The 19940-nt window shown below is 34.4% G+C and overlaps 2 protein-coding genes across 2 annotated transcripts; one reads left to right on the top strand and one right to left on the bottom strand.

Moving 5' to 3' along the window:
- Positions 1-417: 417 nt before the first annotated feature.
- On the bottom strand, positions 418-2139 carry LOC132603071 (uncharacterized). Its single transcript, XM_060315951.1, has 3 exons — positions 1783-2139; positions 1084-1199; positions 418-844 (listed from the first exon to the last, which is right to left on the bottom strand). Exons 1-3 carry the CDS (start codon positions 1945-1947, stop codon positions 793-795), a joined length of 333 nt encoding a protein of 110 aa, XP_060171934.1. The 5' UTR covers positions 1948-2139; the 3' UTR covers positions 418-792.
- Positions 2140-5223: 3084 nt separating this feature from the next.
- On the top strand, positions 5224-5607 carry LOC132601233 (uncharacterized). The gene has a single exon (XM_060314336.1). It carries the CDS (start codon positions 5224-5226, stop codon positions 5605-5607), a length of 384 nt encoding a protein of 127 aa, XP_060170319.1.
- Positions 5608-19940: the final 14333 nt, after the last annotated feature.

Raw genomic sequence — 19940 nt, 5'->3', positions numbered from 1 at the left:
AGTAAGCCCCTAAGGCGGAACTTTTTCTTAAGGCATAAATTTTCTCTTATAAGGCGAAACTGATAGTTATGCGGGGTTCGGCATAACTTTAATTATTACTTAAAGAAAAGTTCCGTCTTATGGGGCATACTTTTAGTTATGTCTTATGGGGCACACTTTTAATTGTGTCTTAACTAAAAGTTTACCTTGAAAAGTAAAAAAAAAATGTCTCAAAGCAAAGTCTGCCCCTGTCAACAGACTTTTGGTTAAACATAACTAAAATCCTGCCGGCGGAGGCATAGCGAAATTCAAATTCTGCCTTGCGAATTTTTTAAAAAAAATTTACTGAGTGCAAGTTCGAACCTGGAACCCATGAATTTTAACCGAAGGACAAAATTTAAAGACCACCCCAAAAGAATATATAACAACAACAACGCGTCAATGAAACTTCTAATCAAGCCCATTGTTTGCAAATACCACATTTCTCAAATACTCAACAGCTAGTGAATTAGCTTCAGACAAGAGAGTTTATACTTCTATAGTATTTTACAACTCTTGGCCACCTTTAAAAGGCAAAATACTATTTACACCCGATATTTCACCAAAGCCCAGTTCTGCTAAAACCCATTTTAGTAGTCAAAATTGCAGTTGTTCCTCGATCGACTTGTCACATCATTGCTAAATGAAAACCTAAGAACACATTTCAACTAACTACAAATAAATGTATGAAAGATACATATTTTGCATTATGTTGATTTAGCTTAAACACCAATTGAAGTCTTAAAAACAGGTTTTCATTGGTCCAACCATTTGTCAGCAAATCAGCGCCCTCCATTGTCCTAGACTTTTGAATCCCTTGACACCCCTGAATTCAATAACACACAAAAAAAAAAAAAAAAATGAGAAACTCAATCAGCACAATGAGAATAAAGGTCAAAAAAATGAAGATAAGTGGTGATCCAAGGTTTGTGTTTGTGTGTGTGTTGCTTTGGGGGGCGGGGGGGGGGGGGGGGGCTTAGGGGGTGAGTAGGCGCAGGTTAGCAAACACAGTGAGATTTTGCTAAAGTGCGCCAACAAGAGAAAGTTTGGATAAAGATTTTTGACCTCTTATTTTGTGATTTCCAAGAGGAACTCAGCCTCTCATCCAGCCTTTGCTTGGCTTCTCTTGCAACTTCACCTAACTTCTCATCTTCATATTCTTGGCTTGTTGCACTTCTTTCCTGTTCATTAAAAAAAAAAAAAAAAAAACACACACACAATAATTTTAGTTTCATGCAAATTCAAACACAAAAATCTAATCTTGAATAGATCCATAGAGGCAAATTTAATATGATAGGTTGAATGATTATGATCTTATTAATTATATGTATAAACGGATAGATTGATACACGAAATATGTTGTATTTATGGAGGGCTCGAGAAAAGACTGCACCCCAAAAGGGTCCGATTTAATTTGTATTATGCCATCAATTACAAACACAAAAATCTTAAAACTTGAACCTATATCGATAGAGGCGAATCCAATATCTAAAATTGGCGGATTCAGAATGAGTGTGATAGTATTATAGGTGTATATTTTAAATATTTTTAGTTAATGTATATATAGTTCTCGAGCAAAAAATAAGAGATTCAACCACAGATTTTGTCCTAAGATTCATCTGTGCAAGTACATCTAATCCAATCAGACAAAAAAGGCACAATATATGGGGCGAAAGAACTTGACATATATACATAATATAATATTTTGGTGAAGGGTGTTCACCTGACCCACCCTTCTGTTACATGAATAGAAGTAATTAATACCTTGGAAAGTCTTGAAGTAAGGTTATGTTCATGGCTGCTTGTGTATAGACAATGAAAAGACCTTCTTGTGGATGAAGATGTATTAGATGATGAATCTAACAAGCCACTGTTTTGATGAAATTTTCTTCTTCTAGCACATTCAACACCAGCAAGCATTCCTGCCATTTTTAATCTCAAGACTCAAGCAAGAAAGAAATATGAATATATGTTTTGTTTTCTCTTTCATTTGTCAAATGTTTAATAGAGTTGATTAAATAGAAGTACAGTAGGAAGGTGGTAGGAAGGATGTGGGAAACTTCACAAGACTTTGGTTCAATTTTTTATTGCTTCTTAGACTATACTACTAGTATATTTTCCATCATTAGTCATTTTGTATCACTTTTAAACAGTATATTCTCCATCTTTGGTCTTTATGAGTATGGAAGATAATTCCAATATAACCTCAGCAGTGTACATTTTTCATAGGTCAAGGCAAAAAATAAATAAAAGAAAACATGTTTGGTATGAGTTCTCAAAAATAACAAGAAAGAGATTTTGGGCCAGATATGCCCCAATGAACTTTTGGGCTTCTTAGAGTGCGGGAAAGATGGGCCAAGAAATAGATATGTTTTGTTTTACGGGCTAAGCTAATCACATATTTTCCCTTACAATATAACCGATGTATTTTATGACTACGCAAGCAGTTCTAACGATCATGTATGATTTGTGAGTAATTCAACATGACAGTTAAGTTACATATAACATGAAGTTGTACTGATTGTCATGAGCTGTACTTTTTTCCTCCTTTATTTGTTGCTTTTAGATCATGATGAGTAACCCAACAAGACAGTTAGGTTAAATATAATATAAAGTTATACTGATATGTCACGTCTTTCATGCCACATTTCGGAAATGTATTTTTTCCCGCTTTTCTTTGTTTTGTTTGTATCCTTAAAAACATGCCGATCTGATATGATTTGTGAGTAATCCAACTATCGAGATAGCTAGATTTTATATAGCATGAAATCATACCGGTCTATTCATGACTTGCATGTCACAAACTCACAATTTACTGATTTGGATTCTGCTTGTTGGTGCCTCACCATCTCTCTTGCTCAACTTAAATATATTTTAGTCCAGCATTTTTTTATCAAACTTAAACGATGAATTATGTACAGATATCGAAATTAAGGATACTAATCCCAATGTATCCCTTTTGTGCAAATCACCCCGAAATATATTTGGCCAAGTTGTTAAAATTAACTATTGGGCTAAAACATAGGCCCAACTCTGTTTAAAAGCAACGGGACCACGTGAATACTCCAATCTTCTCCATCTATGGATTTCTGTCTCTCTATCTACACTTATAACATGGCCACATGGTAGACTAAATTACATTTGGGCTACACATGAAGCCGTGTGGTATAATCTATAAACTATGGACTTTTATTTTTTCATTCAAATTTTACTTGAAAAATCAGGCTGTCCTTTTAATTTGAATATTATGTATTTGCCCTTCCTATTTAAGCAATGTCTATGTTGCCTTAGCATTTCCAACTCCCTAAATTTAGGTGGTCGTATTATTTAGCAAATTTATTCTCCTCATTAAACATCCATGTTTTAGGCTTCTCCAAGCATAAATAACATTGTATGTTTATATGTGCAAAATTATTACCCGTTTTAGCCCATATTTTATTTATTACCTGAAGAGGCCCATATCCGTGTCATTGTCAACACTTATTTCTCTCTCTCCACCCGTTCTCTCTCCCCTCTCTAATGTCTCATTCTTAACTAGATTCAAACGGCCAGATCTGGCCCAAGTTCATCATCATACTCAGAATAAGTTAATGTCACATTCTTAATCAGATTCGAATGACAGATCTGAAAGAAGAGAGAGACATCGCCAGAGAAATGTTTTCCGGCCAGATCCATCGCTGGCATATGGAGAAAAGGAGTGACATCATCGGAGAATCTTTTTATGTCACGTTCATCAAGAATTTTTTGTTGAACTTTCAAATTTGAGATTTAAATTGGAAACCATTTTGGATTTATGACATCTTCTTCTTATTCTTCTTCTTGAGTGCGGTGAATTTGATATTGAAATGGAGATTTAATGGTGGATAATAGGTGCTTTCTAGCGTAAATGTGAATAATTCATGTTTATACACACATATATAATGTAGATACATTGATTAAACATTATATATACAGGTGTACAAATTTATGTAATTGTGTATAACTCTGTATAATATTGTATAATTGTGTATATACACCATCGTATAAGAGTGTATCTATACTATATTTAGTGTATAATTGTGTATAAGAATGTATATGAGTTTTTTAAGCTCAAGAAAATAGTACTTTTTTCCTTTTTGGTGAATTTCAGAACAAATAAGTATGAAAAATAAAAATATGACAAAAATAAAATGAAACATTAAAATGTGATCTGATTTAGGAATGAAAAAACGAAAATAAGAAAAAAATCATCAAACTACTGGTATGAGCGTAGATGAAATGAGAGAGAAGAAAACTTTGGACAGAAATGGTGAAATTTGTAGATTGCTGAACAAATCTGAGTTTTGGGCATTTGGGCTATATTTTATAAGGCTACAAGATCGTAATTTTTTAATTTGGCTATGTAAATGTAATATACTGTTCTAAGTTGTACTTTTATGAAATTTCCCCAAAATTTATTATGAAGATGAACTAGGTATGGATACGTCCTGGATTTTGGGGCCACCATTTATTAGTACAATGTAAAATACTAAAAAGTTCTAAGATCGTTCGTAAGCTACACTGCTTTAAATCTCTATTTCCTGGATTGCATTCTCCTGTACAAGCAAATCTTTGTCATGTTTGTGACCTTAATTTGTCAAAAAGTATATGTACTGCCTTTTCCAAATGTGAATAATAGTCGCTTTGTTGACTTTCAACATATATTTATAATCTTCAATAACAACTCTTAGAGAATGAAATTGTATGTCGTCTTGTTTAATAAGCTTGATACCAAGTGAGCTGTTCGTTTCGTTTTTTCAATCATTATATCCCATTGTTTTTGCTAATTGTAACCCTTGTTTGATGCTCCACAATTTTGTGATGAGCATGCCGTTCAGCGTGAAGAAGCTAAAGCAAATAACTTATGATCATTGATTTTGAACGCCCTATTTTTCACTTGTAATGAATTATTTTTATTTTTTTTAAAAATCAGTACTTTAAATGGAAAAGTAGAACGTTTTTATATAAATAAATAAAAGGGAAAATGTTTTAATGATGATTCCAACGATTGAGTATTATTTTAGGAAACAGAAATAGTTATTTGGATTGAAAAAAAAAAAAACTTTTAAAAGATCTGATATGAAATGAAAATATCCCCATAGAACTAGATAAAACTCAAAAAAAAAAACCTTCACAATTCACATGCTCCACCCAAGTTTCTCTCACTCCCAAGCTTTACACACTCCAATGGAAGATATAGACGAATTCAGCATACCCACATCACCACCTCCATATTCTCTCAAACAAAAACTCAAGAACACCCTTTGCTTCTCTTGCTGTTTCCCCCACAACCAACACCCTCCTCCTCCGTCGTCCTCAGATGAAAAGCCGTCTCTAGTCTGGATCAAACCTAACATCAAGGACAAGTGCCGTACGATCAGCAACTTCATCAGTAACGGGAATGGAAATCGTTATAAAAGGCATTCATCGTCTGCTGAGTTCCGTTACGACCCTTTGAGTTACGCCTTGAATTTCGAAGATGGATATGGAGATGAAGAAACCGCTTTCAGGAATTTCTCTTCTAGACTCCCCCACTCCCCGCCACCGCCTGTGAAGCCTCTGGCTGTCTAGGGGTATAGTCTGCGTACATCCTACCCTCCTCAGACTCTACTTATGAGATTACACGTAGGGTTACTAGTGAGGGTTTGTTTGTTCTCGTTCTTTTTTTTTTTTTTGGGAGTATTTGTTCTAGTATTTTCTGCAAATTTATTACTATAATAGGGGATATATCATAAAAGTTACACACTTCTGAGCTTGAGCTTTGTACATAGATGATACTTTTGGGGATCTTGCCTTTAGATTACTCCATCCCCATCCTTCTGTTTTGCGTTTTTTTTTTTTTTTTTGGTGTCCGTCCCAAAATGAGTATTTATTTATATATTTAGTAAGTTGACAATTCAAATAATCTTCAACTGATTTATGAGTAACGGCTAAGGGTATATTGAAAACAGTCTCTCTATCTCAAAAAGATAGGGATAAGATCTGCATACCTCCTATACTTCCCAAACCCTGAGATTATGTTGGGTTTGATATTGTTGTTGTCGTTGGTGGTTACTGGTGAGGGTTTGTTTGGTTTCGTTTTTTGGAGTATTAGTTCTAGTATTTTTGTTGTTTTGTTTATATTTCTGCAAATATATTATTATTATAGGGGATATATCATAAAATTACACTTTTTGAGCTTGATTTTTGTACATAGATGGAACTTTTGGATCTTGCCTTTAAAAAAGATTCTTCGTACTACTGTGTGCAACATAAAATTGGACAGGGAGTATATCAATTAAACATAATTATTTAATCATGATAAAAAAAAGTGTGGTGCTCTTTATTTCGAACTGCTTTCATTTCAAAGTCGCTTGAGATCTCTACTTAAAAGCTAAAATGATTTCATCCATTGGATCACATTTTTGATAGGTGATAGATGTAATAGGATATGTGCTTATAATGGGCATCCCTATGTCACTGGCAGAGGCATGGTCACTCTTGTTCAAGGTGTATCGATATTTCGTTGAAAAGTTATATTTCGGTTCGATTCAATGTTTTAGTTTGATTAGGTACAAATGTTAAGAAGGGAGACTTTTAAATATTATGTATAATTTTTTAAATCTTGTCATCTTAAACGTGACATGTAGAAAGTTGAAATTAGAAGACTTACCAAATATAAAAAGATGCATTCTTTTTTAGACAAAACAATAAAAAGAAAATAGAACACTTAAATTGGGACGAGGGAGTACTATGTGAATAGTTAAAATAATTACGTATATATTATATTTAAGTTTTCTTAACTTTTTTGTATACTTACTTTTTTTTTATCAGAATTTAGGATCCATCTTCGGTTACAAATTTGTCTTTTTCGTGAGTTATTCACCGTTGGAATTATTTTCGTGGTGGTTGGTTCATTGGTAAAAATAAATTAATCTTGAACTGGAAATTGTGAATCTTAATTGTTTTGGTGCAGTCAAAATGATTAATAGACAGGACAAATCGTAAAGCAACAAACAACTATGATTATTGATGATTTCTATGAAAGATTCTTTCATTCTACCCTGGTCCCACAGCTAAAAAGGTGATTAGATTTCACAAACATGGAAGCCCAGGAATGCTACTTTGATATTCCTTACCCTCATAATACTAAAAATATCTTTTCTGAATAATAGCAGTTGTTTCTATGAGATATTTCTTAAAGCGGGTTAATGAAAAACGTGAAAATGAAAAGAGAGAAGTTCGACAGGCAATCAAGTACATGGTAAATTTGAAGGCTATTAAGATCTTAATTTTGGTAATCTATTATATAGATTGGCAATTTGGTTTAGAGGCCCAATTCCTAGTTCAAGACTTCAAGTTGGTCTCTTGTCAACATCAAAGGGTATATGTGCTTTCCTCTTCAATTTTACTACGTCTCCTTTAACTATAAAAGTAAGAACAAACTAATAGAAATTTGCCAGAGTATTTCAGTAACATTATGATATATAGGTTTTGAAGGTAGATGATATTCTCCGTCACTTTCACTGTGGTCTTTAATTTCCTGTCCCATGGTAGGTATATGGCATATACAAGGCATAATGCTTTGCCAAAAACGTGTCCCTTTGTATATTGTAATATCTCAACACCAAATATCTTAAAGGGTGTAAAATATATTAGGTTTTACAATAGAAAATATTTGCCCATTTTTGCAATTACTATTGCTCTTTTTAATTTTTAATATTTTTTAATGCAAGCTTGGTTCCATCCCTTATCTTTGTATATATTGGTCACTGAGTGGTGGTTTGAGATAATATGGAATACAAAATTCTTTGACACGCTCACATAAGAAAAAAAGGATTTTAAAGTTCTCATATAATGTTCCGAAGTTCAGTTTTTCAATTAAAACTTCAAAACATTATGTCCTTAAATCTAAACGGTATAATCAAACTTCAGCTTAAACAAGCGTTATGCAATATAAATTTTAGGCTTAATGCATATGAAACACCCTAAACTTGTCCTTTTTTTTCATTTTAGCACCTCAAGTAAGTGGTGTTTCTATTGAACTCCTGAACTTGTCCTCAAGTGTGTCTACCAAACCCTCTAAATCTGATTTTTATTAGAAGCAAAAATTAAGTTATGGTATGAAGGTGAAGTAATATTTTAGACATGTGGTAAGTTATTTTTAAGGTCATGGATGTGTCGGTTTCTGCTGGTTATGCTCTTTCACTGCCAGCTTAATTAAGAGCTTACTCTTTTTTTTCCTCTCAATTGTTGCTAATCTTAGCTAAAAGATGGCATAATTAAATTAAAATATATATTAGCATGTTGCTACGTTGAAGATAGAATACTATGTAAGTTAGATTGTGGTTGATAGATACACTTGAGGACGAGTTCAGGAGTTCAATAGGAATAACACTCAGTTAAGGTGACAAAATAGAAGAGAGAAAAAAAAAAAAAAAAAGGCAAGCTGAGGAGATTGCATATGCATTAAGCCTAAATTTTAATTTATTCGACCAATGAATTCCGACTACCATAAGATTAAAAAAAATTAAAACTCAGTTGTTGGTAGTTCGAATCTTGGGTAAAAAGCACTAGAAACTACTAGTTTGGCTTTGGTTGGATTAGAAAAAGGCAAAAAATATGGAAAGCAAAATGGTAAATGACCAGAAATAAGATGTTCACAGGATAGCTTTTAGTGATGATGTGAGGGCATGAGTCAGCATCATGATGCCAATTGGGAACTACCCTTGAAAGTTTCATTACAAAAATAAATATCTATAAGGAATAATAATAATATAATCATCAACTACACTGTAATAATTAAAACAAATCAATGACTTCATCATTATCTCCCCACATTACCGAGCAAACCTCGATGAAAGAAACCAACTAGAGTTGTGATGGAATGATAATAAATTTGAATTTAATCAGATGTTTTACTGTGCAAAATCGTCTTTATTACGGTGTGTTTTATCTTGTGAAATAAACTTAAATTTAATCAGATTCAATGTGAATGTCGAACAACAAGTGAAGAAAAAAAGAATTGACTAGAGAGATTACGTTCTATATATTAACAGTTTAAATACTGTAAATTATATTTGTGTATCAGGTTAAATTTATTTATAATTATCGATCAATACACATATCAAGTCTGATTTTATAATCTAAAAACAAGGTAATAACATGCTATAATAGATTAGTTATACAAGTTACATAAAAAAAATTGGTAACTAGTAATATAAATATTATTTGCAAAATTAGAATATAGTGTTTTATAGAATTCCATGACTTTACTTATTCATAGTTGTTCAAGCAGAATTACCGGGGGAAAAAAAACTGTTTCAAGCAGTGTTAATTAATATATAATTATACCATCGCTGAAAAGTTACAATATAGATAGGTAATAAAATTTTATGTATTTTTTCTTTTTTTTTATAAAAGCACAAGCCATCAGACTTGTGTAGATAAAATTTTATATATATATATATATATATATATATATATATATATATATATATATATATATATATATATATATATATATATATATTACATGTTGAATTTTTTATTTGTTCATAATATTTATGTTTTTTATATTTTTAACTCACTTAGGTGAAAATTTTAGCTCAGGGTCGACACACACGGACCCAAAAGAAATATGATAAAGAATATTTACCAAACCCACCGAACTTGATAGTCAAAAATCAGTATAACTCGCATGACTTCCTCTTAAACATATGTAGGCAGAGTCTGGACAATTTTGGTGCATGTGTCTTTCCCCTCTTTTAGTGCTTTGAATCCTTGTTTTATTTTACCATAATATTGTAATCATATTATCCGGGCATTAAAGGAGTCAAACGTGACATCACCTTTACAAGTTATATCGTCTTTAAAAAAAAAATGATTTTCAGTTACAGCTTTGGATCGTTGTTTTACATGTAGTTTTATAATGTATTACTAGTTATGCCCGTGCATAGCACGGACCCAACATGACACATATTAAACATTAGATTATAGTTTTCTTTTCATTTTAAAACAAAACGGATTATATGCACTGTTTATTTTCTAAGTTGTTATTTAAATTTTGATTTCCGTCAACTCGGTGATCTAAATGTTTGTTCTTTCAAATGTCCTTAGTAACTCTTATGTTAGGAATCAGGTCGAAACGCTCACTTAAGATCATCTAAAAAGGCAAAAATATCACAAATATGTCAACCACAACTATTATATTACCTATAAACTAAAATTTTGAAGGAACTTTCATAAAATAATTTAATAATAGGGCATAAAGGCATTCATAGTTTAATCATATACGTGAGAAGTTTTAGCAAGTGTTTAAATTGTTGAGGGGCAAAAAAATGAAGGTGCTAGTTCTATGCATTTGCGTTGCATACTGTACTTGCTAATGTACCATGGTGCTTCCTCCCAGAGAACCTTTTTACGTTTTCCATTATACGTGTGATATCTATTTTGAAATTTTGATTATTTGATTTGCACCGCATAAAATACTTTCTACCAATTTTTTTTATTTTGATAATTCAAACTCGAAATCTCTTGTTAAGAATGAAGAAATTATTTCTTTCCATGATTTAATACCACAATCCAAATTAGGATTCTTTATATTTTAACTTTTGTTATATATGTTGCCTTCTAATTCTCATTTTTTTTTAGTATAATGTGTAATTGTTTAAACCTTGTAGTAACAGAAGTAAAAAGGAAATAACTAATAAGTAGTCTTGATTTAATTATTTTGCAGTAACCAATGATATAACCCATCTATTCCTTGCGTTTCTGAGTATACACGTGAAGTATTTTTTTAATTTGCTGTAATAGTTATGCAAATATAATAGATCAGCAATCATATACACGTGGAAGCAAAGAGTAAACCAAATGAGATAAAATAAAAACAATAATTACCTTTGAAAAACAGCAAATGCAGTCAGTGCAAAGTTAGAATTCAAGTGGGGCCCACCATTCAAAAGGGTTAGTAAAAAGGGTGATTTGGTCAACACAGCAAAGATTTTATACAGGTGCTCAGGGGTGTTCATGGTTCGGTTTGAGTCGGTTATTGATTAAAATCATAACCAAATCAATTTAGTCGGTTTTTAAATGTCTAAAACCATAACCAAACCGAATAAAATAATAACCACCGGTTTGGTTATTGTCGGTTTGGTTCGGTTTGGTTCGATTTTTCGGTTTATGACTAGCAGCCATGAGACTTATTAGTAAAACATTAAAAAGTTGAAAAAGACATGTTTTTTTTGTTCAAACGATAACTTTTATTTATAGTTTAAGGTGGAACATACATCATAGCAACATTTTCACTATTAGTGATAGTGTAATACTCAAGTTATCCAAAGTTGTTTTACTATTAAATATAGAGCTAAAAACTAACTTAGTAGTGACTGCACCATTTTTGTCATCTTAATACACATACCTGGAAATAAAGTAGAACATAGGAGCTTTTAGTTGTTGTTACAAACATACATATTAATTAAACATAAAGACTACCTAAAATTAAAATGAAAATATATGAAATAAAAAAACTTTGTGTAATGATCCCAAACTTTGGGGCAGTACTTGCATTTTGCCCTCAAGTCTCCCATTTTATTAAAAAAAACTTTGTGTAATGATCCCAAACTTCAGATGTTTTTCTATCATTATCCTCAAGGCTATGGTCTCGATTACAAGGAGTTGTTCTTTTCTGGTTTTTAGGAGGATTACCCACGGAAGAAGTATTAGGGCATTACCATGTGCTTGAGTTGCAGCAAATGCTGATGTTACTGAAGTATCTTCAATAGGAACCTCCAAATCTACAATCTCTGTCCTTTTCATATGAAAAATATTACTCCCTCCGTCCTAAAAAGATTGTCCTCTTTTGACTTGACACAAAGTTTAAGAAATAAAGGAAGACTTTTGAAATGTGTGGTTCAAAACAAGCCTTAGATATTTGTGTGGTTGTAAATCATCTCATAAAGTTAAATTGTTTCTAAATATAAAAAGGGGACAATCTTTTTGGGACGGACTAAAAAGGAAAGGAGGACAAACTTTTTGGGACAGAGGGAGTAGAAGTTTAGGACCCACTCAGACAAGAAAAAAGAAAGGTATAAATTCGAAAAAAAAAAAAAAAAAAAAACCTAAAATCAAATGGCTGACAAAGAAAGGCTAAAAATTTAAATTAAAGACATTAGACTCTAACGTGAGCTTCTGTTAGTAGGTTTACACTTAAAGACATGGGCTTAGACATATTCTTAAAAATATGGGCCTGGACATATTCTTAAAAACATGAGTCTTAAACAATCATGTGAAATAAGTAGACCAAAAGTCAAATTAATGATTAAAAGATATAAAATATTTATAATTATTTATGAAAAACTAATATTATACATATAAATAATTATAAAATTTATGTATATAATTTATCGGTTTGGTTCGGTTATTTTTTAATAGAACCATAACCAAATCAAATATTATCGGTTTTTAAAATTTAAAACCAAATCAAACCAAACCAAACCAAATGTCGGTTTTTTTATTCGGTTTGGTTTTGGTTTTAACCAAAACCGTGAACAACCCTACAGGCCCTACAGCAATCTATTTTTTCAGCCAATAGAACTGCTTGACTTCGTTACAATTACAGACATACCCTCATGGGTCCATATTATAAAAGGTAGGATTTATTTGACATTTTAGTAAAGATGAGTGGTGTTGAAATGCCCTTGGAACGATGTCGACGATCCTGCTTCAAAAACCTGTGCTTCTATAATAATAGAAATATGATGTTTTATGTTACTTTAATAAATATAATATTTAAATAAGTGATATTGTTTGTTATCGTTTAACTATGTCGCACACCGAAATTTTGAAAGATAAGCTTATAATATTACAAAGAAAAAATAGGATATGACGGATTATTATTACTTAAAAAAAGGGGTAAGGTTGAGAATAAAACAAGAATATTAAATAATAAAGATAAGATGAGAAATAAAAAAGGTAAGATTCAGTCACACCAAAAAAGAGGAGCATAGGATACGAGTTGTAGTACGTAGTACAAGAGGATGACTAGGAAGAATATTTATTGCAAAGTGAAGGGACAAGAGCTTGTGGCATTTGCTAATTTGGCCATGAATAATTGTAGCAATTTACCAAGTGTTCCAATTCACCTGTCTTTATTGTCTAGTCCATGTCTCTGCTGCTTTCATGGGTCCATTCCCCATCCTATTAACCATCCTTCACCATCACATAATAGCAGAGATAAAAAATTTATTGGGGAGTTTAACATCTATATACATAAAAAAGAAAAAGATTAATCTTATGTATAGAGAGAGCGAGAGATTCTTCGAGAAGGGATATTTTAGGTTCTGTCTAGTTTCCATCCTTCATTACCATCCAATGACGGATGCAAGCTTTTCACCAAGAGGTTTAATATCTATAACATTCAAAAGAAAAGGTTGTCTAGGGCTGGTTCTGGAAAGGGGTTGAAGAGAATGTAGTTATTCCAGAGTTATAGACACATAAAAAATTGACTTTATATATGAAGTGTAATTTTTCGCTCTTGCCACCACTTTCCCGTTTTAAGCTATTGAAGACTCTTCTAAACATTGAGCAAGCATTTGGACAATACTTGGTCGAACAAGAAGAAAAAGAAAAAGAGGAGAGATTTGAAGTTGATGCTGATATAGAGTATTTGGATGTCAAAATTATGTCCCTGCATAAATTTCACTTGGAAGAAAAGTTAAAGTATTTTGAATAAAAATCGTTATTTCATTTGAAATACTCCTTAAACTAATTTTTCAATATTTCATGTGTATTTCAAATAATGAAGTTCATTATTGGAAAATTATGATGACCAAATGAATATTTGCAAATAATGAACTTCATTATTGTAATAATCAAATAATAACATATAATGTCAAAAGGAACACTATACATTTTTGTAAGAGGTCATGAATGATCAGAGCTTTCTACTTGCACCTCATAGGTGATTTACCAGGAGTACAGTGGAAGTGTTTGAAGTTTGGTAACAAAGCTAGACCAAAAGCCTGCTTTGCTATGTGGTTGTGTCTACAACATAAAAGGGAATGGCTAATTGAATTTATTATTGTGTTTTTTCTGTGATACATGACAGGGTATATAAAGGATGATACCCTAACTACGCTAATTGAATTTATTATTGTGTTTTTTCTGTGATACATGACAGGGTATATAAAGGATGATACCCTAACTACTATCCGTATAAGTCTCAACTACTCTCCCTATCTGAAATAGAGTCCTAAGATTAGAAAACAAGTAAAAGATGTTGAAAATTAAAATATCCCTGAAAACTAGGAAACAAATAACAAATATCAGTCACAATAGGTCTCTTCCGCTGTTACGCCCCCGCAAGTTGGTGGTGACATTGACAACACCCAACTTGTTGAAAACCCGTTCAAACGAAGCACGCGGAAGCGGCTTGGTGAGTATGTCAGCAACCTGATCTGCAGAGTGTAAATGTTTCACTTCAAGTGTGTTGTTCTGCACTTGTTCCCGAACGAAGTGAAAATCAATTGCAATATGTTTCATTTTGCTGTGGAACACAGGGTTCTGGCAAATGTAGGTTGCACTAACATTGTCACACATGATTTTGGGAATTCCAGTGAGAGGAAACCGAAGTTCTCGACAGAGATTGACTAGCCAATTAAGTTCTGCAGCAGTAGCTGCTACAGCACGATATTCAGCCTCCATTGAAGAACGTGAAACTGAGCGTTGTTTCTTGGAGGACCAAGAAATAGGAGTGTTGCCAAGATAAATCACGTAACCAGTAGTAGAGGTGCGTAGGGTCTCCAGTCCAATCAGAGTCAGAATAAGCGACCAACCGTGAATCTCGCTCCGTAGTCACTCGAATACCATAAGAGGAAGTGCTATTAAGGTACTTGAGCAGGCGTTTAACCACCTTCCAGTGATCTTGGTTAGGACAATGCATAAACTGAGCAAGCTTGTTTACAGTAAATGCAATATCTGGCCGAGTGAAGGATAGGTATTGAAGCTTGCCGATGAGTTGCCGATATTTGGATATATCAACAGAAGAATCATTCGTCGAAGGAGCAAAAACGGTGGTGGAGCACATCGGTGTAGGCACACCTTTGTTGTCCTGCATATGAACATCATGCAGTAGGTCCATAATATAATTTTGCTGAGACAACAAAACACCATTAGTAGTGCGAAGGACCTCAACTCCGAGAAAGTAATGCAGTGCACCAAGATCTTTAATAGAAAAACGATTGGACAAACCATTAATAACATGACGAACACCAGAAATGTGATTGCCAGTAATGATAATATCATCGACATAAACGAGCACATATGCTGTAAAGCCAAAGTTATGAAAAATAAATAGGGAGGAGTCAGACTTGCACTTATTGAAACCTGCTGATATTAGATAGTTTTTTAGTTCGGTATACCAAGCCCGAGGTGCCTGCTTAAGACCATAAATTTCCTTGTTCAGTTTGCAGACTTGATGAGGAAATGAAGAGTCTTCAAAGGCAGGTGGTTGTCGCATATAAACCTCTTCCTCAAGATGTCCCTGTAGAAACGCATTATTTACATCAAGCTGATGAAGTGGCCAGTTATGTTGAGTTGCGATGGAGATGACCAATCGCACCGTAGTGGGTTTAACCACTGGGCTGAAGGTGGAATGAAAGTCGACACCAGGTCGCTGAGTGAATCCTCGAGCAACTAGACGAGCTTTATACCTGTCAACAGAACCATCAGGATGATGCTTTATGCGAAATAACCACTTACAGTCCACCACGTTCTTCGACGGGTCATAGGGCACCAATTTCCACGTCTGATTTCTAATAAGTGCATCGAATTCAGCCTGCATTGCAGCTCTCCACTGAGGTTGAGATTGGGCTTGTTTGTGAGTTCTGGGAATTGAAATATTTTCAGTAGTGATAAGAAACTGGGAAGGTGGATGTTGGATACTCTTGGACCGAGTAATCATAGGATGGCTGGAAGGTTTGGAAGATAGGTTTGTTGACTTGACTTGTGATGTCTTAGAAGGAGAAATAAAGGGAGAGACTGTTGGCAGGTTGGAAGAGGGTAGAGGTTTGGCTACAAACTGAGAGTTACGGCGTCGATAGGTGATTAGGGGGCGGTTAATTATGGGTGCAAAAGTGGTTGGGTGGGATGTAGATAGTGGCGGGACAGAAGCAGTGGGAGAGATACTGCCAGATGGAGATGAAGATGGATTAGGAGAAGTATTTGGCAATAAAGATGGAGAAGTACCTGAATTGTTGGAGAGGCCTTGGTTTGCGACAGATGTGGATAAAAGTGGTTGTTGAGGAAGTTGCACCGCTGGTGGTGGAAGATCATAACAAGAATTTAAATCCAAGTTATTATCCTTTGATTTGGGGTTATCAAAACAGATTTCCCAAGATACATTAGTATTAGAATTATTTTTAAATTGGGAAAACATGTGTTCAAAAGGATAATTTTCTTCAAAAAATAATACATCCCTTGATAAATAGATTTTAGAAGTGACAGGATCAAAACACTGGTGGTAGTAATATTTGTTAGAGAATCCCAAATAAACACAAGGCGTTGAACGAGGTTCAAGTTTATTTTTGGCATAGGGTCTAGTCCAGGGGATAGCATAAACAACCAAATATTTTTATGGATTCATAATTTGGAGATGCTTTGAATAAAATCTCATATGGGGACTGGTCTTTTAAATTGGGTGTAGTTAACCTGTTTATGAGATAAACTGCTTGGTGACAAGCAAAACTCCAAAATTTGGATGGAAGTGAAGCTTGGTGTAATAGAGTTTTGGTTGTTTCAATAACGTGTCGGTGTCTCCGTTCAACCAAAGCTACTCTTTGTGGCGTATAAGGAGAGGATACCAAGTGTTCAATACCTTGTGTTTTTAAGTATGAGGATAGACTTTCAAATTCACCGCCACCATCGGTATAAAATGAAAGAATTTTTGTTTCAAATTGGCGCTCAAGCAAGGGATGTAAAACTTTGAAAACATCGGCAACTTCGTGCTTGGATTTTAGTGTGTACAACCACATATATTTTGAAAAGTGATCAACAAATAAAACGTAATAGCGTTTTTTATCAACAGATAACACAGGGGAAGGGCCCCATAAATCACTGTAAATTATTTGTAGAGGTCGTTTGCTTTGCAAGGAATTTGCAGAAAAAGGTAACCTGTGCATCTTATTTGAACAACAAGAATTACAAATTGAAGAAATTTTTGAATCTAAAAATGGAAGAGAAAACTTCTGCAAAAGCTTATTTAAAACGCGGCTGTTGGGATGTCCCAAGCGCCGATGCCACAGGTGCAAAGGAATGGCCACATTGCATTGAGGATGGGTGCTTGTACTGCCTGATGGCCACTCGTAAAGTCCACTTTTACTCTGCCCGCGCACCAGAGGCGCCCCCGTAGTCAGGTCCTTCACAAGATAATGAAAAGGGAAAAATTCAATAGATGTTTGATTGTCACGACAAAATTGTGAGACTGAGATAAGATTTCTTTTTATAGCAGGGGCACACAGAGTATTAAGTACGGTAAATTGATAATTCGATGCACGTAAATTAGCGTTACCAGTGTGAGAAATTGGTATAGTGTTACCATCACCCATTGAGACCGTTTCAGGATCGTGATAATCCTGTGTAGTAGTTAGGCTGTGAGCATCAGATGCAATGTGATGAGTGGCTCCGGAGTCGACAATCCAAGGTTCCTGATGTTGGAGTAGACGTCCAGCATAGTTGGAAAGTGCTTGGAGGTGATTATGGGACCGTGACCGACAAACTCTTGCTAAGTGACCAGGACGATCACAAAGTTGACATCGTAGTTCATTGCCTGAAGGTTGTTGCTGCCATTGCTGGTTTCTCCTTAGGTTCCGTTGTTCCCTGTTTTGTTGAGGGCGCCATTGTTGATTATTGGGCGAGGCATTATTTCCTTGCCTGCGGTTGTTGTTGTTGCGAGGAGAAGCTATACTGGTCCTTTGAGCAATTGTTGCGGTTATGGGTGGTGTTTTCTTAGATTCTTCATGTTTGAGAAAAAGTTCATGATCAATTAGCTTCTCGTATAATTCCTCATAGGTGACAAAAGTGTCACGTGATCTGATAGCAGCAGAAATCTCTCGAAACTCTGGGCCAAGACCACTCAAAATTTTGACAATGAGTTCTTCATTCGTAACTGGTGCTCCGGCAGTCGCGAGTTCATCAGAGAGTGAGCGAATCTCGCGTAAATAATCTGCTACAGATCGAGATTCCTTTTGAAGCCGAGCAAGCTGGTCTCGGAGACTAAAAATTATAGTCTGAGACTTGTTAGCAAAAGCAGTATGGAGAAGGATCCATGCTTTGTGAGCAGTAGCTGCTGTTGCAACAGTTGATGCTAGTGTTGGATCAACTGATGTCATGAGGGCATTTTGTATAAGTTGATCCTGGCAGAACCAGGTCTCGTAGGCAGGATTTGGCGTGCTTTGGTTGTCTTGAGTTATTGTCTTGGGTGGTGCAGCGGAGGAGCCATCAAGATGGCCAAATAATTTGTGACCATTCATGAGCATTGAAACTTGAGCCTTCCAAGTTGCAAAATTATGACTGCCAATGAGCTTGATTGGTAATTGAGTGGCGGGATTGAATTGGACGATGGGGTTGTTTGCGGCAGTGTTATCAGCATTAACAACGTTGGTAGGAGGAGCCATTGAGACAACAGATCAGGTATTGTGTAAGAACTGTAGAAAGGAGAAAAAAATCAGTCTCGTGTGAGCAGTGGCTCTGATACCATAAAAGGGAATGGCTAATTGAATTTATTATTGTGTTTTTTCTGTGATACATGACAGGGTATATAAAGGATGATACCCTAACTACTATCCGTATAAGTCTCAACTACTCTCCCTATCTGAAATAGAGTCCTAAGATTAGAAAACAAGTAAAAGATGTTGAAAATTAAAATATCCCTGAAAACTAGGAAACAAATAGCAGTCACAATAGGTCTCTTCCGCTGTTACAACAAAGGTTATTAACTGCTAATAGGCTGATCAAATGGGGTATAGAGGCTTCTCCAACATGTATTAATGTGTTCTCCAACATGTATTATGTGTCAACAAGAGCCAGAGTCACATGAGCACTTATTTGTTACCTGCCCTGCTGCACAAACACTATGGACGAGAGTCTTGAGATGGAGTAATAATCAGTCATGTATTACTACAACATGGGATGGTTTGTCCGATGGGGAATCAGATATGTTAAGGGAAAGGCTTAGCCTGCACAAGTGTTCAACATGGTTTTTGCTGAATGCACCTATGCTTTGTGGACTGAAAGGAATTAGAGGATGTTTGAGAATAAGAGTAGACATGTGGATCAGTTGGCTAAGGACCTGGCTATTTTATGCACAGTACGAGCACCTTCTGGACTTCAAACTCTAATCCATAGCTTCCAGTTTTGATTTTCTGTTTGCCAGAGTTTTTATTGGTAGTTAGAGTTTATCTTTGAGATCTTAACACAGCTGCGGTAGCTTTACTAACTTGTAATGAACTCTCTTGGTGTTTAATAAAATATGTTAGTTACAAAAAACCAAAAAAAAAAAAAAAAAGAGGTCATGAATGAATTCCACAAGTCTCACATGTGCGTTTTCTCTAATTTCTTTATAGGTTGTAGTTGTCCTTATATTACACATAACAAAAAGAATACGCATTATAAAATCATGTTCACTCTGAAATATTGACTATCTAAATCATGATTAACCTCTTGCTTGAGTCTGGAATTCTCCCATGAAGCTAGATTGATTGTCAACTAGCAGTCAAACCACCCTTGAACGTTGATTATAAAGAAGCATATCTACCATATATATATATATACTAGTTGCGGGAGGCCCCTGCAGCCCGGCCCAAATTCAAGATATAAAAATAGTACGCTAATTTTATCAAATAAGTATAATTTATGTTACATTTGTCTGC

This window comes from Lycium barbarum, chromosome 7 (genome assembly GCF_019175385.1).
Source record: "Lycium barbarum isolate Lr01 chromosome 7, ASM1917538v2, whole genome shotgun sequence".
Lineage (NCBI taxonomy): Eukaryota > Viridiplantae > Streptophyta > Magnoliopsida > Solanales > Solanaceae > Lycium > Lycium barbarum.
Note: the sequence above shows the minus strand (reverse complement) of the source record. Positions and strands in the feature narration are given on the sequence as shown.

Excerpts from the sequence above, each read along its gene's own strand:
- LOC132601233 (XM_060314336.1), top strand. The coding sequence starts at position 5,224 with ATGGAAGATATAGACGAATTCAGCATACCCACATCACCACCTCCATAT.
- LOC132603071 (XM_060315951.1), bottom strand. The coding sequence starts at position 1,947 with ATGGCAGGAATGCTTGCTGGTGTTGAATGTGCTAGAAGAAGAAAATTT. Across the intron at positions 1,200-1,782 it reads TTACTTCAAGACTTTCCAAG|GAAAGAAGTGCAACAAGCCA; the intron begins GTATTAATTACT and ends TTTAATGAACAG. Across the intron at positions 845-1,083 it reads TGGAAATCACAAAATAAGAG|GGGTGTCAAGGGATTCAAAA; the intron begins GTCAAAAATCTT and ends TATTGAATTCAG.